The following is a 22,034-nucleotide window of genomic DNA, read 5'->3' as shown; positions in this document are numbered from 1 at the left end:
GCAGTAATCATAATCGACCAAATTGAGCATCAAACTGCAATTGAAGACACTTTTTTAAATTTGACGATGATTTTGAGCACTACAGTTGCGCATAATATTTTATAACTCAGCTGGAAGGGTGACGCAAGTTCGACGCTTAATTTTACAGTATCGTAGGATGGTTTTCAAGAGTTTCACATGCAGTTTGGCAATAAAATTTCGCTTGAATTCCCGACGGACGAACATAGTTTAGTGTATTTATACGGAGTTAGCTGTGAAGGATTTGTCGCACAATCACAATTAAAATTCTTACTAGAAGGCCAGAAAAAGTGGGCAACTGGCAATGAATGTACTATTGTACGATTGATATAATAGATAACTAAACGACGAAGTGAATAATTCGCCTCTGCAAACTGAACTCACTTTCGCATATTTTTTTTTACTTGACTCGTACAACATGGTACCAGTTTCTTGCAAATACAATTTACATAAGATTACAAATATAAATATTTAACTCATTCAATTAGAAGATTGTCAAACGTGTAAATTAATCTTGAATACGCACGAAACCAAAATTCATTCGTGAGCGCAGTCTTGCAACTTACTGATTCTAGTAATGTCGTTCAAGAGCACAAACCGGAAAAATTTGCGAACACTGGTGAAGTTTCCTTCTTTTTTCGTCCACTTCGTGGAATTAGGTTCTTCTAAATGTGCCTCAAGTTCAGACGAAGTAAAAAAGTTTCCTCTTCGTGTGGCTCGTATATCTTTACTATATGCGTTTCTAGCATCAACTGAGACAATCCATCCGTGTTCCGTACAAGTTATTTGCTCAGCAACCGCGAAGCTGAAAAAAATTGCCGCAATTTATATGTTTAAATAAGCTGAAGTCCTCTACACGTTTGAAATGCCTCCCATGAATATTTCGATTTGATATGCAGAATATAAACGACCATTTGAGTGGCGAATCATGGGCCAAGCTTCCAACTAGCTCGAGCGACTTGAAATAAAAGCTCGCACATGGGATATTCATGGGTCAATGGCTGCAATCTCTGGCGTATGACGTTGCAGTAAAAAGTTAACAATATCACGACTTTCAAAGCGATCTAGTCACACGAGTTGTTGGAAAACCCCCAAAGAAACGTTTGTTCTCTACACTGATTTTTCTTTTTTCAGAAAATGTATCAAGTTGTAAACTGATCCTTTAATCAAGTTTTTCAACAATTCTACGTCATTTGTGCTGTATCGCCACACCTGAAGGAGCCAAGTTTGGTTTTAAATATTACATCAAAGCCATTTTGAAGACTGAGAGCCGAAATCTATTTACATTTAAGAGGATCACTAACGTTCTAATTTTCAATATGCGAGTAAACTAATCGATCAAATCTGAGTATCGCAATATGTCAGTCAGAGCATCGTAAAAATGCATGTATATTTCAATTCCGGGTGGGCCAAGTCCAATGAGTTCATAGAAAGAGGATAAGAAAGTCGATTCAATGATTCCCAAATTTTTCAAGAATCTTTCGCTCAAGGCTTGGCCATTATTGCCTCTTGCTCCTGCTTGATTGCTTGAAGCTTGATTTCGCGGACCTTGCGCCTTCGTTCACATCGCTTGCGCTGTTCTCTCAAGGAGACTTGGTTTTTGCGAGACTTGCGGAGGTTACGGCGGAATTTAGGGCAGCACTGCAAATTAACAGAAAAAAAAACATTAGTACATTTTAAAATAAATTGTACTTAGTAACGCTTTAGTTGTTGATAGTTGAAGAGCGATTCAAGTTACTAGTGGGCTAACAATTACTCATAAAAATTTGTACACACAGAACTCATTTGAGAAAAGGCAAAAAAAAAGTATTATTTAGCACCACAAAATAAAGTGACAAATGATTTCACAAGAGAATTAGAGACAACCTTGTGATTTTTTGCTATAAAAAAAAAAGAATTTCAAGTTCATGCCACAATGTAAAATATAATTTGTTTACTCGTGTGTATATATACTAAATTATCTTCCTTATTGAAACATCGTTCTTAGGTCACTGCATAAATAATACAAATCGTTTCTAATACAGGAGAGAATAACACAACCAAATAAGAGTATGCACTGGGTGAGCTTTTATGTTTACAAATAATATCGATATTTCAATCGTCAGCCAAATTTTTGGACCAAAGATTATTAAAGTAACTGCAGGATCAATTCAAACAAACTTTATTGAATTAAACAGAAAAAATCATCTAATGGGCAAGAAAATTTAAAACATAAATTTGGAGTTGACATGTTTGGAGGATTTTTTTTCTCAAAAAAAAACCTATAAATATACCATTTCATCACTAAAAAGAAAAAGAAGATAACCATATCTATAGAAAAAGAAAACTGTAATTAAACACATAAGGAGGATGCAGTTAACTCACCCCAAGTCTGTCAGGGAACCTCGGCACCTTGGGCTTTTTGATGCCATTCTTGTGATCCTTACGGGATTTGTTGCGATTTGTGTGATTCTTTGACTTGGCCATTGTGTAGTCTGTAAAAAAAAATGTAAAATCATTCAAGAAAAATACAAGATTACCAGAAAAACAAGTGACACGACATGAAAGTACTGATTTTTTTGGAAATAATATTTTCCTGGATCAAGTGAGATTTAGTGGCTTCAAACTAAAGTAAATAAGTTTGAAATTTTATGGCAATAAATATTTCAGTGACATTTGTAAATTGATGCTAGCAATAGTCTGCCCAATCCAGAAAAATTAAGGAAGAAAGTAGAGACTGATTTCCAAGATACCATAAAACAGGGTGAATCGGACCATTCACTTTAATGGACTATGACTGTTTTGACATTCAAGAGAAAACCCTATACTCATTATGGCTCTTGAAGTACCATGATATGACCCAAAAGTGCAATAAAGAGATATATTTTATATACTTACTAAGTGAATATTTGTATCACAAAAAAGTGGTAAAAATGGTACAAGTCAATGGTATAGGTCACCCCCAACAATGATCAAAGTTCAATAAATCTTACAGTTTAAAATTGTTCATAATTATAGCTATGTCCCTACAGTTTGGGTACCTTTTGCCTAATTTTTAGATCTAGATTAAAATGGGGCATTTAAAGTATATTAATGCCAGTTTGACTCCCTGGTCAAGTTGGGCAAGTTCAGCGGGTGAAAAATTGTAAGAAATTGTATCAAGACTTGAAGGTTTAGGACTTAAGGTAAATCTGACTTGAAATGAGTCAAACTCCTTGTAACCCAAGGCAATTTTACCCTTTCTTAAGGGCCTAACCTAATTTAAACCTTTTGAGCTATAACAGTATTAACAACCAAGAATATAATAATTACATTTCATTTTTTGCAAGTGCAAGCCCCACCACATACCAAATTACTAAGGCTATAAATACTGTAGGTTTATAGGAATTTAACAATTTGCCCTTAAGTAACTCAGACTGGGACATACATCGAAGCTAACAATTACCCAGTTTGAAGATGTTAACCCATTATTTTGAGCATTGAATTCTTTGTTCACACTGTGAATCTCTTATTGAGGCAACCATAAAAGATTTGCAGGCCACAAACTTTCTTGCTGAGCCTTGAATATTTAGCAAAAAACCAAACAAGAATATTTAATTGAAAGAAAGGGGCAACTCAGCTTTGTGAACAATCAAATGACAGATGTCACTGTCATGGCTGACGCCACACAGTGCTATTCAATGTTCCAGAAAATTCTATACATTTCTATGCTACATAAATTATTGCAGGAGTTGGTTTCACAAATTATGTTATACACTGATAGAAATAAATAGATTATATATTTATCAAGTCAAATTTTTTGGTCTAACCCAAAAAGATCTTGAATCAAAAGGCATAGACCCAGGATGCCAAAGCTGTAATCACAATGCTAACTCAAACCCCAAAAATTATAAGATACAACAATTATTGCTCTTGCCAATAAATTTTTTAAAGCAAAATTTACAACCAATATGGTGGAACACAAATGAGTAATGTGAATCACAATCAATGCAGGGGATGCCAATAAAAGGTCACAATGGCTTTATGGAAAGTTTGAAAAGATGCGAATATCTCCACTTAAAAGACCTGAGCTGTGGTGGTGCAGTGGTGAGAGACTCTGTCTCTCGCACCCAGCGCCCGGGTTTGAGTCCCACTGAGGACAAGTTCTACCAGGAAGCTCAGCTCATGGTCAACTCAGCCATTCATCCAACTCTGGTTGATAAATGAGTACCTGGCTTGTCCAGGGTGTTGCGTAATGCAATAAAATGGTTCTGGCAGGTCAGCAAGCCAGTGATGGTTGTAGAATTATCAGTGGTACCGAGTGCCCGGAAAAACTGACCCTATCACCCCCCTCTCCTGTCGCCACTGCCAGGATGGGTAATTACAACAACAACAACTTAGAAGGCCTTACTTTCAGCCTGGACAACTTTCTTCTTTTCTATGGGTTCCTTGTAATAAGCTATTAGATAAATATATATCATTTAACAACTTGTAAATGCTCCAATTCAAAATCTATAGGACAGCAGTAAAAATTTAGATTATGGGATAGCAGTGAAATTTATGCAGGTCAAATTCTCGAATCAGTTTCACCTGATGGTATGAACAATAAGCCAATCTGTGGTCTGGTTAGCCTAAAGTGGCAGTTTGACTGGGTGTGACAGGTTATTTTGATGTTGCTGGTTACAGATAATGCTGATATATACAACCACTTGATTATGGTCAAGCATGTTTTACTAGTTTATTCAGTGTGCTGTTATTTGGTTTGTAGGCTGCTAATGTAAGCTATTATGCACTGGTTAAGTCTATTAATGTGCTATGCTAACATGTGCTAATGGGTAATGCTAATGTTTGCTAATTTGCTATTATAATGTGTGCTAGTTTGCCAAACTAATTTGCGCTAACATGCTCTCATGTGCACTAACTTTCTCAGCTGAAGAGTACAACATGCTCTGATAATGTGCTAATGTACAAGGCTAAAATGTGCCACTGTGTATTGCTAATGTGCTTTGCAAAAGTGTTATAACAAGCACTGCTTCTGTGTGTCAGTGTTCTCTGCAATACTACTGTGCTCTGCTAACACCTTCCAATGTGGAAACTAATGTCCGAGCCAACTTGCTATGCTTACTTTTGTATGCAGATGTATAACTAATGTTCAATAATACTTATGATAGCAGATATGATGTCAGTGTGGGAACTGTCTTCTTGGTATATGGTATATAAGAATCACAATGGAATTGTTTAATCAGAGGGATTATCAATCCCAGCAACACTGGGCAAAGCTGCATTTAGCCATAGCAACAGGTTGCTTAAAATTCTTTGCATACAGAAAGGAGTTAGCAATTTTTTAGAAGAACCTACAAGAAAAGAAACAGCTTACAATGATTGTTTCAAAGAAAGATAAAACTTTAAAAGTAAACAGTGGAGTGTATATATATGTTTATCTGCATCATAAAATTGCCAGAACAAAATGACCTTTTATAAATAATATCTAGAGAAGAACTCCTTTGCCTTAAAAAATGCACAGCTAATTAACCCTTTCACAAGTAAGCTACCATATATGGTCACTTGAAATCACCTCACAAGGAGACCCACCACAGCTTCTGGTTTGTGTCTGAGGCTTCCTATCATGCCTCAACTAATCACTAATTATCTGACCATTTTTCCATGCTAAAAGGGAGAAGATGGTGAAAATGTGTGGGCTTGTGTGCGCACCCCCTACCATGCCCAAAAAAATAAATTAGGAGCATTCAAATACAAGTTTTGTCTTGGATGATGATATTGACATGCTTTATGCATTCATTTTAAAAGTGAAAGTATCAATATATATTTAATTATCAAAGGAGAATTGTTTTAATTGAATTATATTAAATTTTAATGTTATTAATTTTTTCATCTGCATAAACTAAATTTTAATTATAAATAAAAATTTTGTGTAGTGACTGCATTAAATAAATTTTTCAAGTGCAAATTAAACCTCAAATATGCTAAATTTGTGTAATACATATGAACGAATATTTCGTATAACACTTCTAACTTCATTTTACTGTATTCTGAAATTTCTAATTTGCTTGCCAGCAAATGCAAGGGTTAATAATTGTTCAATTCTTGTCAAAAAACATACTCTAATTTTTGGTAGTCATTTTTAGCTCAAAATTTGTTTTAAAATGAACAACGGTGCTTTCACTTAATTTCTATAATAATAAAGACTTAATACTTTCAAGAATATCCTTCTAACAATATCTGCAATACTATTTACAAAACAATTACAAGAAGCCAAAGACTGCAGCTACCAGTCTGAATGAACTATGCCAAGGTTTGTCTACAATTAGCCTTTTCTTCCTGTTTGTTATTATTGTGTTAGTAAATTCAACTACAACTGCACATTGTCAATTTTGAGATTCGTGACCGTAAAGCAAGCTATTTTATGATTACAAGCCTGTATTTACTAGTTTGGACAAAATTTATCATGTCTTCTGTAAGAAATTACTTGTAATCTGAAAATAACTAAAATAATTGGCCTAAAAAAATTGATAAAATTCTTCAACTTAAATCAAGTGACTAAATTCCAATTTAATAATTGTTCCAAATGCAAGGTTTATGGTGTTTTTCCCAAATTCCTGAGATTTAAACTGTCCAAAAGGTGTTTACATACTTCAGCTTCCTATAAATCATGGCAAAACAAACTCCTCATCAAGGAATTATCCTCCAAGAGGAATACTCTGAAGACTAACTGGTTCAGTTGCTGAGAGTGAAGCAAGAGTTGGTCGTTTTTTTCCACCCTCAATGCCTTTTGCAGTTTGCTGGCTTGCCAGGCAGTCTATAGTGGGAGCTGCAAAGCTTAGCCTACTGTCATCTTTATGGTTTCAAGTCACATAAAATTTCTTCTTGCTTTCAAACCCTGGTGAAAGCAATTGAAAGATTTGGCCAAAAATAGAGACCTGATCATTTGTAGACCTGATAAAGGCAGGGGCGTTGTATTGCTCGATCTTAGCTGGTACAACAGTAGCCTTACTGAACTCATCACCAATCCTTCTAAATTTGTTGAAATTACAGATCTAATCTCTAAAACAATTTTGAAAATTGAAGATAAAATTAATAACTTCTTGCTAAAACTTCAAGATTCTTCTGGCTTTTCACCAGAAACTTATTCTAAACATTGCACCTCTGGTTCATGTCCTGGTATTTTACATGGTTTGCCCAAAATTCATAAGTCCAACTTGGCCTATAAGTTTCAATGCCAGCCAATCTTTGCCGCATCTAGTTTTAAAGTAGTTAAGGGGACCGGCTACCCTCCAGAAAAACTTCTAGTTATTATCCGATCATCATGAAACTTCACATACATACGTAAAATGTAAAAAAATCACATTTTGCTTCTATGAATTTTGCAAAAAAATTGATAGAAAACGTGAAATTCATAGAAAACAGCTAAAAATGGGTACGGTACTATAGAAAATCTATCTCCTCCTACAAATATCATCCTACAACATCGAGACGCGTATCATTTGATTCGTAACGACCATACCTATCAATTCAAACATGGGTTTTTCATTTTCCCCATAGTTTTTTTGATGCGCGTTTTTCCCATTTTTTTCATTTCTCCCCCCCCTTCTCCCCGATATAAAAAATGAACCAGACAGAAAATAAAAAAAGTGATGTTCAACTTGATAGGTACTGTAAAATGGGGTTACTTTGACTGGCAGGGTAACTTTGACCACTTTTCGTTTTTTTAACAAAAACCCCAAAACTCAAAAACAATTTGACATAGAAAAATTTTGTCAATGGCCATCAAAGGCCTTATACTGAGGCTACATAACACAATAGAAAGATTTAAAGAGTTTGCATATCTAATAGGTTAAAAAATTAATAATGTGACCCACAAAAAAGAGCTATTATTTAAAGCCTGTCAGAGTACCCCCTCCAATTTTTTCATTTTTTGGTAAAATAACTCCGGGTTTTGATGCATTGTAGTAGAACTCTTCTAGTTACACATGCAAAAGACAAATTTTAGGAAAGTGTCATAGTTTGCAAATGGGGGGTGCCGCCCCCCAATGGGGTAACTTTGATCACCTGATGGCAGCCGTGATGGGGTAACATTGACCGGCTTGGAAATTAAGTTAAAATTACCATAGGTACCTATATAACATATTTTATGTTTGATACACCTATTAATGTTTTTTTCTTTATGTTTCAGACTCTACAGAGTCTTATATATGGTAATTTTAACTTAATTTCCAAACCGATCAATGTTACCCCATCACGGCTGCCAATAGGTGGTCACATTTTGCCCATTGGGGGGCGGCGCCCCCCATTTGCAAACTGACACTTTCCTAAAATCTGTCTTTTGCATATGTAACTAGAAGAGTTCTACTACAATGCACCACAACCTGGAGTTATTTGGAGTTATTTTACCAAAAAATAAAATTGATTTTACCACCCGGTCAAAGAAACCCCAAGAGCTGGGGTAACAAAGACTATCACTTTTTTTTGAAATTACATCAAAACTATGAGAGGCAGGAGCCAGCAATTTATGTTGAGTACCGGTAAAGCTAGAGTATAGACCTGTATTTTGCATGTTTCAATTTAAGTTTAACTTATCTAGTAAAAAATGGCATCATTTTGAAAAAAAAGTGGTCAAAGTTACCCCATTTCACGGTGTGGTCTTTACAAATCGAATGGTATATGTCTCATTACTGTAGCTTGAAAACTGTAGGAGATAGGTTTGCCTTGAGAGCAATAGGTTTTCACCACGCCCAAAAAACTGGTGGCGGCACGTAAAATGACGTAAGATTCGTAACATAGCCTAGATACCCTAACTAAGCCTCAAACCAAGTCAGCAAGGCATAGAGTGACTGGCTGCACACCTCTCACCTTGCTGTCATGATGGTGACTGACTCCCGCCTTCCATTTACGCCCATAGCAATTAGTGAAGGCCCCCAAACACCCCCCCCCCCCGTGTACGTGCATCGTGTACGTGCATCGAGTACGTAAAAATGCACATAGAAAGATGTTTCTGGTACCGTTTAACGCATTAGAAAGTAAGCTTCAAGATGAGTATAAGCACCGGATAATGCCATAATTGGCCACTTTACGTCAGAAGTTCCTTTTTAGTGTGTCCAGCCTTCGAAATAATCCCATAGACTTTACTGAAGGGGCCTCAAAACCGCCCCCCTTTGGGGAGCTGTCACAAAATCTTTTTTGACGTAGAGAGATGATTCTGGTACCGTTCAATGCGTCAGAAAGTAAGCTTCGAGATGAGCACAAAAACCGGAAAACGCCAAAATTAAAAATTTAGGGGTAGCCAGTCCCCTTAAGTTTTTGGTACTGGTTTTCAACTGCCTCACTACTAATAAGTATACTGTAGGCAATTCTTAAAATTTTGTGGACTGCCTAAAGTATTTACCAACGTTCCTGACCTAACTATAGACTCCTGCGTCTCAAAATAATTGTCTCGGAATGAACTGGGACAGACAAAACGAGATGAGAAAATTCCGGGAAAAAAATAACAGGACAGAGGGTGAAATTTGTCCCAGAATAAATGTATTAACCGAGACAAGACTTCTGTCCCGGACTCTAAAACTTGTGTCCCGGTAGATTATAAACCGGGACGAGACAGACAGATTTGAAACAAGACGTAACGAGACGAGATTTGTCTTATTTATTCAAGACAAAACAAGTCTTTCAATCACAATACAAATCATTTTGAAAACATGGGTTGAAGAATGACAAGTTAGCCCTTTATTGCTAATAGGGCCATAGACAGTTACCAGTTAAATTGAGTTAATTGCATATTTAGCAAAATTTGTCTGACTAACTGACATGGCAGTAAATTAGTGGTCCGGCAAACACCGCAAACCTGTCGATGTATGCATGGCTGAGTATTGAGTATTAAGGCTTTGATGGCACTTATGGGAACCATACAAATATGAGTTGAGTTTATTACGCATTCGGAACAAGTTAAGGCGTCATGGAGCTCATAGGGACGTAGTGTCTAGATTAGTCGGCCAATTAGTAGACAGTGGAGTGGAGTCATGGTAAGATATTCCTAATAATACTAAAGCTAGTACTTATTAGATTATCTCTGCCTTTAGTAAAATTTTGTGCTACGCCTCCAGGAAATCTTCACAATTGCGCAGTTTCCTGAATTGCTATCAAACACTTGGGCTTGTTTAATGTTATTAGAAAGGATACACATGGATATTTCAAGTTCTTTTTTGAAGATCAAACCATTATATTTTTCCATCTTGAATTTTGTTGTATTTTAAAATGTTGTTGATATTTCTTTCCAACCTTTTTGTTGAAGGAGATTGCTCAAGGCAAGATCAATGAATATTATCCTGTGATTGAGCTGGAGGCAAATCAAAGTCTGTCCAGTCAGCCGATGTCACCAGCTACAGCTAGTATGGCCTCCTCCAAACCATCATAGAACACAATTTTTGAAAAAAACATGATTTTAAATTTTTCTTTGCCTGTCAAGATTAAGTACCATATTAAACCACAACATGTATTCCTCAAAAATCATTTCAATTGCCGAGTTCCAATCAGAATAGTAAAAGGATACGCCTCAAGTTATTATATAAATGCAGAGGTGGGCAGTAGAGAGCTATGTAGAGTATGGTGGGCAGTAGTATATAGGGGCCGCTACATTTTCAGTAGCGGTAGCGACACTACATTTAAGCAATTGTGGCGGTAGCACCCGCTACATATTCAAGTAGTGATACAAGGTTTTGCTGCTACAGTGCTGTTGCAGGGAGCACAATTAAGCTAGGTTTTAGCACATCCCTTACTGCCTTCTCCCATTTAGCTGATTTTAACCTATACCTGATGTATTCATTATTAACATTGCCATGTTTCTCTTATCTCGTTCCAGCTTCAATTTATTTTCCATTACCAGTGTCATTGCCTTGATGTGAAGCTGTGGTAATTTGTCTGATCAATTGGGAAGTCAGAAGGCTATTATTGCTTGTTAGAAGGACTATTGCCTAGGTGAGTTGACTGCTGTTGTTGTCCCGTCAGGCTAATGGTAAGATGATGCTAAGTGTCTGAGCGTCACTGTCTTGCTTAAGTCTTTCTTACTTAAGCTTCATTTTCACAATTTTCAATAGAGGCTTTTGGTTCTTAATTTAACTGTTGTCATTGCAAGGTTTTTCTGAATGTGCATTTTATTATGTGATTTTATTATGTGTTTATTTAGTCTGTACCAGCTATTCTGTCTCATGTTTGTGATGCTTTTTCTAAAGTGCCAATATGATTCATTAACATTTTTAGTCAAGTTATGTTATTGTTCAGTTAATTATCTACAGTCATTAAGTTCAGAGTTTTAACCTTGAAATCTTGATTTGTTCATTGTTCATTGATTCATTCACATTCATTGATTCATTCACATTCATTGATTTGTTCACTAACTATGATTCCGTTTTCTGTTCCACTAATTAATGCTTCAAGCATGTTTATTGTCTTAATTGGCATGATGGCCATGAGTGGTTAAATTACCTTAAAATATTTCTCATGTTCAAAAGCATTGTCATGAGTGTTGCCAATTTAATTTCCAACAATTAGTTTTAGTTATGCTTTTCAGTTAACTGGCACACGAACCACCTCCGCCTGCCCATGCTCTAAAGTCTAATTTCTAGTACACTTTTAGAATCTAGTACACATTCGCAATCCACACATTACTTTGTTAGTCATTAATATCCATAGAGTTTGTTTTGCACTTGAGTTTTGTGTTTCGATAGATTTTGTACAAGATCCCTTAATTAATTTTGTAGAGAAATTGTTTCATTATCCTTTCACTTAGATAGTTACCTCTAAATTCATAAGCAGACAATGAGTTTGTCTCACCCGCTAGAGACACACGGTAACAGCGCTACCGCTACATTTATAGATAAAGCCTTTAGACTTTACTTAATAGTATTAAATATTATTTAAAAACCAGCATGATACATACATAATATAAATTACAGAATAAAACTGTACAAAAGATTTTGGTATAGTAATGTTGTCAACCTCAGCCTGTTACTAGTGTCAACATGTTAGTTGTTACCAGAGGCAGTAGCGGCACTACATTTGAGCAATTGTAGTGGTAGTGGTAGTGCTCGCTACATTCAGAGCATGTAGCGTTAGCGGCTGCTACATTTCAAAGTAGTGCTTCCCAGTTCTGTATAAATGTATGATGGTGAGCCAAAGTTTACACCACATCAATAATTTATTCGTCTTGTTATGTCTCATTAAAATGGTTATAAATTCCAGGAAATTTTCAGGTACCTATTTTAACCAGGATGTCTCATCTCGTTTTGGTATCGTCCCGAAATTCCTACAAAGGGCTGAAAATTGTCCTGGTTTTTATTGCAAACTGGGACAGAGCCTGTTGTCTCGTCTCGGATAAAAAAATACCAAATGCAGGAGTCTACCTAACTATGGCCTCTTTTGATGTGAAAATTTATTTACTAATGTGCCTCTCCATGAAACCATAGATGTATGCCTGAATTCTTTGTTTAAGGATGTAAATGACCTCATTATAGATTTGAAATATAATTTTTTAAAATCTCTTTGGAATTACCTGTTCCAAACTCTTCTTCAAATTTGCTAACAAGTTTTACCGACGGACTGACGGTTTGGGCATGGGTCTTCTGCTCGGCTCAACCTTTGCAAATATTTTCATGTGCTTTTGTGAGGTTTCCTGGCTGTCCAATGGGGCAATGGCCCTCTCAATTTCAAGTCAATATTGTTCAACAGATACGTAGACACTTTTTTAATTTTTAAGCATCCTTCTCAAGTTAAACTCTTTCAACTACCTGAATTCACAATATAAAACCATCAAATTTACTATGGAACTGGAATCTAACAAAAGCCTGTTTTTGCTCAATTGCAATGTTACTAAATCTAATGGCTGTTTTCAAACTTGTTTATTCCAAAAATTGACTTTCACAGGTCTCAGTACCAGCTTTTCAAGCTGTTACTTGTTTTGATCCGAAATTAATGGGATTCAAACACTTCTACATTGGAGCTTATGTATTTGTTCTACTTACAATATTCTGCATGCTGAATTTGAATTTTTACACAATATCTTTTTGCTTAACAGATGTCTGACAAATCTGGTGTTTACCCAAATAAAAAAATTTTATTATATAATTGGTAATGAAAATGTCTATTTCAGAACGGTTCTTGAATTCACTTGTGAAAACTAAAGTTCTGTAATCAATAGTCTTCAAAATGACAAAACCGTTAAATTTTAAATATTTAGTTAGGCTATATGAGTAAGATCATCAGTTATCATAGAAGTTGAAAGGAAAAAATTGTTGTTTTTAAATGAAAATGTTTTTAATTTAAAAGAAATGCAATACTTGATTTCCAGAAATGCAATGCAAAAATTAATGATCCCTATTAAAATTCAACAGCCGTGACACTCTCAGAATTAAATTGAAAAAGTTGGTACCTATTTAAAATTCATGATTTTACAAATTGCTCAATTGAATGCAGTGCAGAAATTCAAAATTTGCAGTACAAGACTTGAAAATTTATTGTATACTATCACATATGCTTGATAGTACCTATAACTAGGGTAAACGCGGTATATTCCAACACATTAAGGACGTAGCAAGAAATAAATGGCTATAAATAGATCACCGTATGCGCAACTTGAGTTCGGATTGGTTTACGTCACTCTCAAAACACCACACTACGCGCCAGCAATGATGAAACGTTACAAACTCTTGCCATATTTATTTAAAAGCCCTTAGAATTCAGACCTACAAAATCCCTGAATTCCGACGCTGTGTGTGACTAAATTCGGCATATTGTGAGACTAATTCCGGCAGCACTTCAAACTCTATTAATTTGTGATTCCGGTGCCCTGTGTTGGAATTCCGATGCCCTGTGTTGAGCTGTATTGGAATATGACACAGCTTGGAACGAGCTATGGACATTACACAGCTTAAATAAAAAATTGAAAAGCCTAATTAAAAAATTCCAATTTTTTAATAAAGCTTTTAATTAAGAAAATTTTAATATTTGGACACAGCTCAGAACAAGCTATTAGCTGTGTGTGTAATTCCAAGCGGTGTCAGAATTAGTTTTTATGTGCCGCGCTTCAAACTCTACTAATTTGTAATTCTGACCCTCTTGTCAGTCTTGTGTTTGAATTCCGATCGCTGTGTGAGCAGTATTGGAATACAACACAGCTGGGAATTAGAACACTATTGAATATTGAACACTACTTAATTAGGCTTTTAATTAAGAGCTATTAAGCTTTCAAGTATGAAAATTTTAATTTTTGCCCACAGCTCAGAATGAGTTGTTTGTGTTGAATTCCAAGCTGTGTCAGAATTAGTTTTTATGTGTCTAAAACCGTCTCTTAACTTAATCATCTATTAATTTATTTACCACTTGAAATCAGCAAATACAAGTATACTTAAAGGATTCCTAATATATTCACAAACACATGGTGCAATTCTATAGGTTATTCAAAAGAACCTGGTCTTATGTCATTTTGAACCAATTGACACTTCTTTACGGACCGAGGACCGATCATGTAACACAACCTTACCCGGCAAAAGCTTTCTTGCTTCTGAAGAAAGGGGCAGTTTGTCAGCTGAGCTGACACTGGCCGTGGGCGGGCCTTATTTGAATTTGAACACATGCATCCATTTGAAATCCTAGACCTATAGGGCCATAGTATACAAGTCAAAGAGCCTAAATTTTCAACATCTATATAAAAAATTTACGTTTCTGCATCGATTATAATGCTGTTAACATTAACAAACTTTGAAGTATCTCTAATGCAAGAAATACTTGCTTAAACAATTTTATTTTCATTATAAGCGACTGGATGCAAAAATCGGTTGCAAGAACCAACATAGCCCGGAACAACAGTAATTTCGATTGATGTTAATTTCTAAATTAAAATGTATTTAGCCAGTATTTCTTGCATCAGAGATACTTTCAAGTATTTAAATGTTAACAGCATCAAAATCCACATAGAAACTTAAACTTTTAATAGGTTTTACACTGAAATTTACGCTCCTAGTCCAAAGAACTGACAGCGATTTGAAATAAAAATTGACAAATGAATCAATGGTGCTTTCTGGCACCTTCTGTCACAGCTGTTTGCAGTTTCAGTGCATTTTTTTAGCATAAGTTGCCAATACGTATTTAATGTAGTCTTCCCTTGTTACAAAACTTACAAAATAACCTTGAATTATTGATTGCTAATTTCTTGCATTAGGTAAATGTTCATGATTCAAATTGATCATAGAAGTTGTACCCATAGAAGCTTCACATATTACAGATGCCAGCGCTAGCAGCGGCAAACAAATGAACTACTTTATTGTTAGTATCTTCAGTCTTCACTAATAATATAATAATATCGTATTCTGTTTAGGTCCGGTCTCTTAAAGTGTTCTAGCAACATATTTACCATTACTAATTTCTTAAATGTATTGACTTGTGTTGCAGTGAGATATTGAATTGTTCGAATTCTAAACAAAGGTGGCACGCCCGTATTCAGATGCCAGTGCTAGCAGCGGCCATCAAATGAACTACTTTATTGTTAGTATCTTCACTAATAATTTATTAATATTGTATTCTGCTTAGGCACAGTCTCTCAAAATGTTCCAGAAAAACTTTTTTTCACTAATAATTTATTAATATTGTATTCTGCTTAGGCACAGTCTCTCAAAATGTTGCAGCAACACATTTTCCATTACTAATTATTTACATTTATTTGTTTGTAGGGCAGCAAAATAGTGCATTTTTTTTTTTGTCACAATCGATGTAGCTACGTAGTAGCTACCACGTGTTGTGTGTGACGTCACTGCTACCCATATGTAAACAAAGCAGTGAAGATGGGAGTTTTGCATTGAAATCGATGGTTATTTGTGAATAATATTTTTTATTGTGATATTATAACATATTTCTGATTGTGAAATAATTTTGATTGTGATATTGACACTTGACAGTAGTGTCAACATTAAGACATCGAAGTTCTAACATCATGAATTACGAGGTAGAAGTGTAAGGACTAAGCAGAGCTAGAATCATGGCTGAGGCTTAACCAATGTCATTGTCATTTTTTACGTCATTGATATCTTTCTGGAACCAACGTAAGTAACTAAGGGATTTCCCAGTTCAAATATCTATTGATTTATTTATATCAATTTCAAAACTCCAAATATTTCTAAAGGGAGTTGTGATGAGACCATGGGGTTGAACCGTTGAGTTTAGATTGCAACTTGCAAGAGGGGACCAAGGGCCAAGGGCATGGGGCCTTGCGAAGGGTTAAGACCGCCGCACGGCGGTGGACCGATAAGTACTGACAATAATTCCCTGCCACCATGCACAAACAGTTCATCACTATTTGGGAGAGCAAGGTCTACTATAAACTTTGACATGTTTTTCGATGTTATCACTGGGTGACGTGCACTGTCTCTTTTGATCTTAACATTTTCCCGCCAGACGGCCTAGACCTAGTGTTTTGGCAATAGTATGGTGTGCAATAATATGACATCACTATTTCAACCATCAATGAATGCGTGGAACTAAGACAAAGCTTAATATAAAGGAAAAAGTTGAGAAGTGTCAGAATAACCCACAATGTTGGAATATACTGAGTTTATCCTAGCTATAAGCTTACCATCAGAAAGATGAAAAGCTTGATATAAGCTTTTCATTCAGCTACTGATATTATACGATATTAGAGCTGCAAAATTAAAAAAAAAATAGGACTTTTCCAACCCTGCCTGCAATTATAGAATTCCACTATGATTATTGCATCCTAACAGAAGAATACCCAATATAATAAATGAATAATCAACTTTGGAGCAGATCCTGTAAGTAAAAATAAATAGGTAGGCAACTAAAGCATTTCTTGCTTGCTGCTGTTGCATAAGACGCATAGGGTAAATGCGGTATATTCCGACATCGTAGGTAATTCTGTCACCTCTCCAGCTTTTCCTTTATATTAAGCTTTGTTCTAGTTCCATGCGTTCATTGATGGTTGAAATGGTGACGTCATACATTTGCGTGTCGAAATACTGCAAAAACACTAGGTCTTGGCCATCTAGTGGGAAAACATTGAGATCCAAAGAGAGACAATGCATGCCACGTGGTGAGATCATCGAAAAATGTGTCAAATTTGACAGTTGACATGGCTCTACCAAATAGTGAATAACTGTTTTTATAGGAAGAATATTATGGTTTGAGACTTTTAAATAAGTCTGTGAATATTGTGTTCTAATTCAAAGCCGTGTTGTATCCCAATACAGCTCACACAGCAAACGGAATTCGAACGCGTGGATGTCGGCAATACGTATCAGTTAAATTTGAAGCGCTGACGCAATACGACTCACCACGTGTCGGATGTTGCCACACAAAGTGACGGAATATAGGGATTTGGTAGGTTTCCATTCTAAAGGCTTTTTAATAAATATGGCAACATTTTGTGACATTTAATTGTTGCTGACGCGTAGTGAAGTGTTTTGAGAGTCATGTGAAGGCAACAGAACTTACGTAACGCATACGTTTTTTTTATAGTTTTTCATTTCTCGATGCGTCCTTAATGTGTCGGAATATACCGCGTTTACCCTACCTAGTGACAAACCAAAGATTTTTTAGAATCAGTTCATTATTAATATTCTCATTTATTCAAGATTTAAACCTATTTCTTAAGATTGATAATGCTGGTATAATGCTCAAGTTTGACTAGGCCTTATAAGTATAAGTAATCATGGTCCTATAATTAGTATATAAATAAATTAATAATCATGGTCCTATAAGTTATAATCAATTACCTAAGTCCTATAAGTAGCCCAGTAACTGGGCTACTTATAGTTATAGGACTCAAAAATGGACTTGAGGGAGACGGAAAGTCTAAAAAAAACTCTGTCTTGCCACTATGCAGTCGCAGTGATCAGCTTGAGCCATTTTGTAATATTGGGTAATGGGTAGAATTTTTCAAAAATTGTAGTTGTACTGTTGTAGGTAAAATGTGCCATTTGCCTTTTTTAATAATGAAAGAAATTAGGAACAGGCCATCAAAACTAGAGAAAGAAAGGGCAAGCAAGGGCATTTTAGAGTCGTTGACTGAATTATGAGTTGCTTCTGCCAACTTTTTCAGAATAGCATTGAGAAGTACTATTAGTCTTATCATTCGCTAACTCTAACATAAATGACACTTTAGCAGACAGTAACAGATCTGAATTAGGTAGCCTACCGGCGATATGAATAGAGCAAAAATGTTTGGGGAGCATTTAGTACAAAAAAAAAGTTGGTAGCAATAACTTAGTTAATTCGAATAGAATTTTTGTTGAAATGTACTGGTCAGTGGTCACAATGTTAATAGGCTAGGCTAACCAGTTCGTAATAATTTTGACGCGTTTGAAATTGGTAGCTTCAACCTAATTCTAGCATATTGAACACAATATTTATTTACTCATTAACCTTAGGACTCTCATTTTTAGAATTATCTCAAAATCATTCATTGGTCATTAGATAAATAGGGAATAGAATCCATCAGAATGTATGTAAACAAAAAAAAATATCAAATAACCTACCGATTTGACTCACAGGCTCCTACTTACACGAACTAAAAGACAACAACACAGAGCGAGCGATGTTGCCAGAAAACTCTTCGAAACAACTTGTATTGTAATTATTTGAAAAAGACTGTAGGTTTTGTAAAATGTTAATCGGGTAATTTCATGTTGAAATTAAATCCCGCTCAAATTATCGAAGATTTTCATGTAGACTTTCAATAAAATGTGCTCTAAATTCGATAAAATTAGTTTTCCCATAGAGGGATGACGCTGTTGATGTCTGACAAGAAGTTATGTACATATTTTTACCTTACGTTTTTTTTTTACAAAACATAATTGTCAACAACTTTACGCTCTAATTGAAGACAAAGCATAATATTAAGTTGTGATGATTCTTATGGGGGGACATTTATATTCGTAAGCTGTGTCTCAAATTTCATCATGATTGGTTTCAAATTGGCCCAATTGGCTGCTAGACTGAGAAGAATGGATGTGGGAGTGTGTGTTGGAGATGAAAGACTAAAAATGCTATTGCATGCTGATAATGCAGTAATAATGAGTGAAAATGGGGCTGAACTTCAGAGTATACATGACTGTATCACTGAGTATGGCAAGGATTACAACGTGCGCTTTAGACCAGAGAAGTCAGGAGTTAGTTGTGAACGGAGCAGCTGAGGATGTGGATAGAGTGTGGCAGCTGGGATGAAATGTGATTGGGAGGACAAATTAGTACAGATACTTGGGAATGAGTGTTGACCAAAAAGGATGCGAGAGAACTAAAGCGTTGAGTCTTAGTAAAGCAAATCAGTGGTTAGGAATACTGGGCAGTGCAGCAAGTGTGAGAGCAAGTAAATATGACGTTCTAAGAGAAGTATGGAAAAGTGTAGCGGTACCTGGGATTATGTATGTATGGACTATGGAATGGACGCTATCGCATGGAATGATGGTGAATTGGAGGATGTACAGAATGGGATAGCTAGACTAGCTCATGGAGCCCCCAGATGGACTGCAGTGGAGGCTTTAAGAGGATGTGGGATGGAGTACGTTTAGAGAGAGAAGAATGAAAGCAGCATTAAGATATAAAGTACAACTGGAAAGAATGAATGATGTGCGCTAGGCACGTGAGGTGTACCTGTGGAACTTGAGAGTGAGCAAATGGGAACGCAAGTGTCATGCAATAGTACGAAAGTGTGGATTACATGAAACATGGGCTCGCCCTGGGAATAATAGAACAAGAAAGGAATGGATGATAACAGTACAGGGTGCAACAGGGATCGAATGGGACCTCAAAGAATGGAAGAAAGAAATAAAAAAGCGAGTGAAACTGTGTGGTCTAATAGTTTGGAAGCAAGGAATGGAAAGAAAAGACAGCCTGAGATTGTACCGGATGAAGGAGATGCCAAGGGGGTATGAGTACATATATGATGGAAGTAGAGGTAGAGACCTAATGTTCTGTGCGAGAGCAAATGCTTTGAGTGTGAATGCACGGACATACAGGTGGAATGAAAGAAAAGAGGATATTTGTTTTATGTATGACAGAGGTGAGAGGGAAACTGTGGAGCATCTGTGATGAACTGATGATGGAGTGTGACGCATATATGAGCGGGAGAGACTGGAAATGATGAGAGTGATACTGGATGAGAGGGACCAGGTGATGGTGTGATGTATGAGCAAACAGGAGACGAATGGATTACAATTATATTGGGCTTGTCAATGGGGGGTGATAGCCGCTTTGACTGAGAGTGGAAAGCGATTTTTTGGAGAGTGACTGTAGGATGAGGGAGAGAAGGAGGTTGGCAAGAGTGGAGGCCGGGGGACAGTAGAGAGCAGCAGTAATAAAGCTAGAATAACCAAACCATAATAATTCATTTAAATTCAATATAACACAAATAGTCACTCAGGGTCTTAGAGGCAACATAACTAATATAAATGCAAACTACACATGACAAAAACTGGGATATAGCAATAATAAATCAAATGAATTTCCTCCTGATTTCTCCTTCCCCTTGCTCTCATCTCACCCCTAACACAACTTTCACACCATCCTAGCCTCTCTGTGTTTTAGTTTCCCTTCTTCTTTCCTCCTAACAAGCAAATATGTGATGCGTGGCTGACGGCCGTTGCAACGGGCCAACGGCCTGACTCTGAAAATTTTTTTTTTCTCAGAGGCACCACGCCCCAACTCCAAATCCAAATCCGGAGTCGAATATAGATATAGCCAAATTTCCATAGCTATAGGTGCCTGTACACAGGGATAGTACTAGCCGCTAGTTCATCCGGCGCTTGAACTGTCCACGCTACTAGCCTCGTGTATAGGGGTTCAGCCGCTTCAGAGGCATGCGCCGGCAAGTGCCCGAGGCGCGGCCGAGAGAGACAACGATGTGTTGATATCTTGGCTGGATATTGGATAAGTGGCTAGTAGCGCTGATGCAGCCATGGTGAGAGCATCTGTGCCGCTCCTGTGAAGTATCTTGGGTCACGTAAATCATGGCTTGTTTGAACGATAATGTTTCTAAGAGGAATCCAACAAAGTGGATTCCAGACGATATTCAATTATTCTTTGAAATATTCCAAAAATATGAATTAGAGTATAATGTTTTCCATGATGGTTACTCCAACAAAATGAAGAGAGAAACGAGTATTTTGAAACGGAAAGAAGACCCTATTAGTCAGAGTTTAGTTGTTCCCGACGCTGTATTTTTAAGGGCTAGAATATGGAGTATAAAAAACACGTACAGACTCGAGTTGTTGAAGGTGATCACACTATCCATCTTCACAGACCTCACTCGACGGCTTCTAACGACGCACTGGCGGGCGCGAACGAGAAGATAGCGGCACCTTATACTCTCCTCGTGTGTAAAGGCTTACTAGCTGAATAGTCACCAAGCGACCTACACTAGCCAGATTTACTAGCCGTCTGCACTATCCCTGTGTACAAGCACCTTATCTGAGAGGCTTGTTTTCGAAACTCTCTTCTCTTTTTTTTTGTGTGTAACCATGCGGCCCACCCTGCTGATTTCGGCTAGGATTTTCGTGAATAGCTGTTAGTGATGAGTCCACAGCTCACATCTCCAATTTTGTAGTTCCAAAGCAGTTGGCCAGTCGAAGTGGTTAGAAACCAGCAGTTAGACATAGATACAACTGTTTAGAGCCTAAATGGTGCTCATGGTGAAGTTGAATACTGGTATGTAATCGGTGTAGCAAATTACACCAACCGTATGCTTGTTACAGCAGAAATATTTCCTTATTACTCTTCCAACTTGAGGTCAATATCTATAAATCTAAGCGATGGTAAGTTTAAATATCTAAGTAATAAGTTTTTTGCGCACAACTATTCAGGGAATTTACCAGGTGTGCGCAAATGAATAACCACTGCCTACAAGTCAAGCTCAGAAATGTTTATTTCATTATTTGAAAACTTTGACATCAATCATGAACTTTTCGTTTTTGAGAGGTCATTGCACGGTTCGTACATGTAAGGTTTGATCGATGATAAATAAACGCATATGTAAGGTCGTGAGCGCATGAAAT

The 22,034-nt window shown here is 36.5% G+C and overlaps 1 protein-coding gene across 1 annotated transcript; it reads right to left on the bottom strand.

Moving 5' to 3' along the window:
* Positions 1–1,468: 1,468 nt before the first annotated feature.
* LOC108667871 (60S ribosomal protein L29-1) lies at positions 1,469–18,605 on the bottom strand. The gene is made up of 3 exons (XM_018154967.2): positions 18,522–18,605; positions 2,383–2,492; positions 1,469–1,659 (listed from the first exon to the last, which is right to left on the bottom strand). The coding sequence occupies exons 2-3, from the start codon at positions 2,482–2,484 to the stop codon at positions 1,504–1,506; spliced, it is 258 nt and encodes an 85-aa protein (XP_018010456.1). The 5' UTR covers positions 2,485–2,492; positions 18,522–18,605; the 3' UTR covers positions 1,469–1,503.
* Positions 18,606–22,034: the final 3,429 nt, after the last annotated feature.

The sequence above is a fragment of the Hyalella azteca genome, unplaced genomic scaffold, assembly GCF_000764305.2.
Source record: "Hyalella azteca isolate HAZT.00-mixed unplaced genomic scaffold, Hazt_2.0.2 contig9839, whole genome shotgun sequence".
NCBI lineage: Eukaryota > Metazoa > Arthropoda > Malacostraca > Amphipoda > Hyalellidae > Hyalella > Hyalella azteca.
Note: the sequence above shows the minus strand (reverse complement) of the source record. Positions and strands in the feature narration are given on the sequence as shown.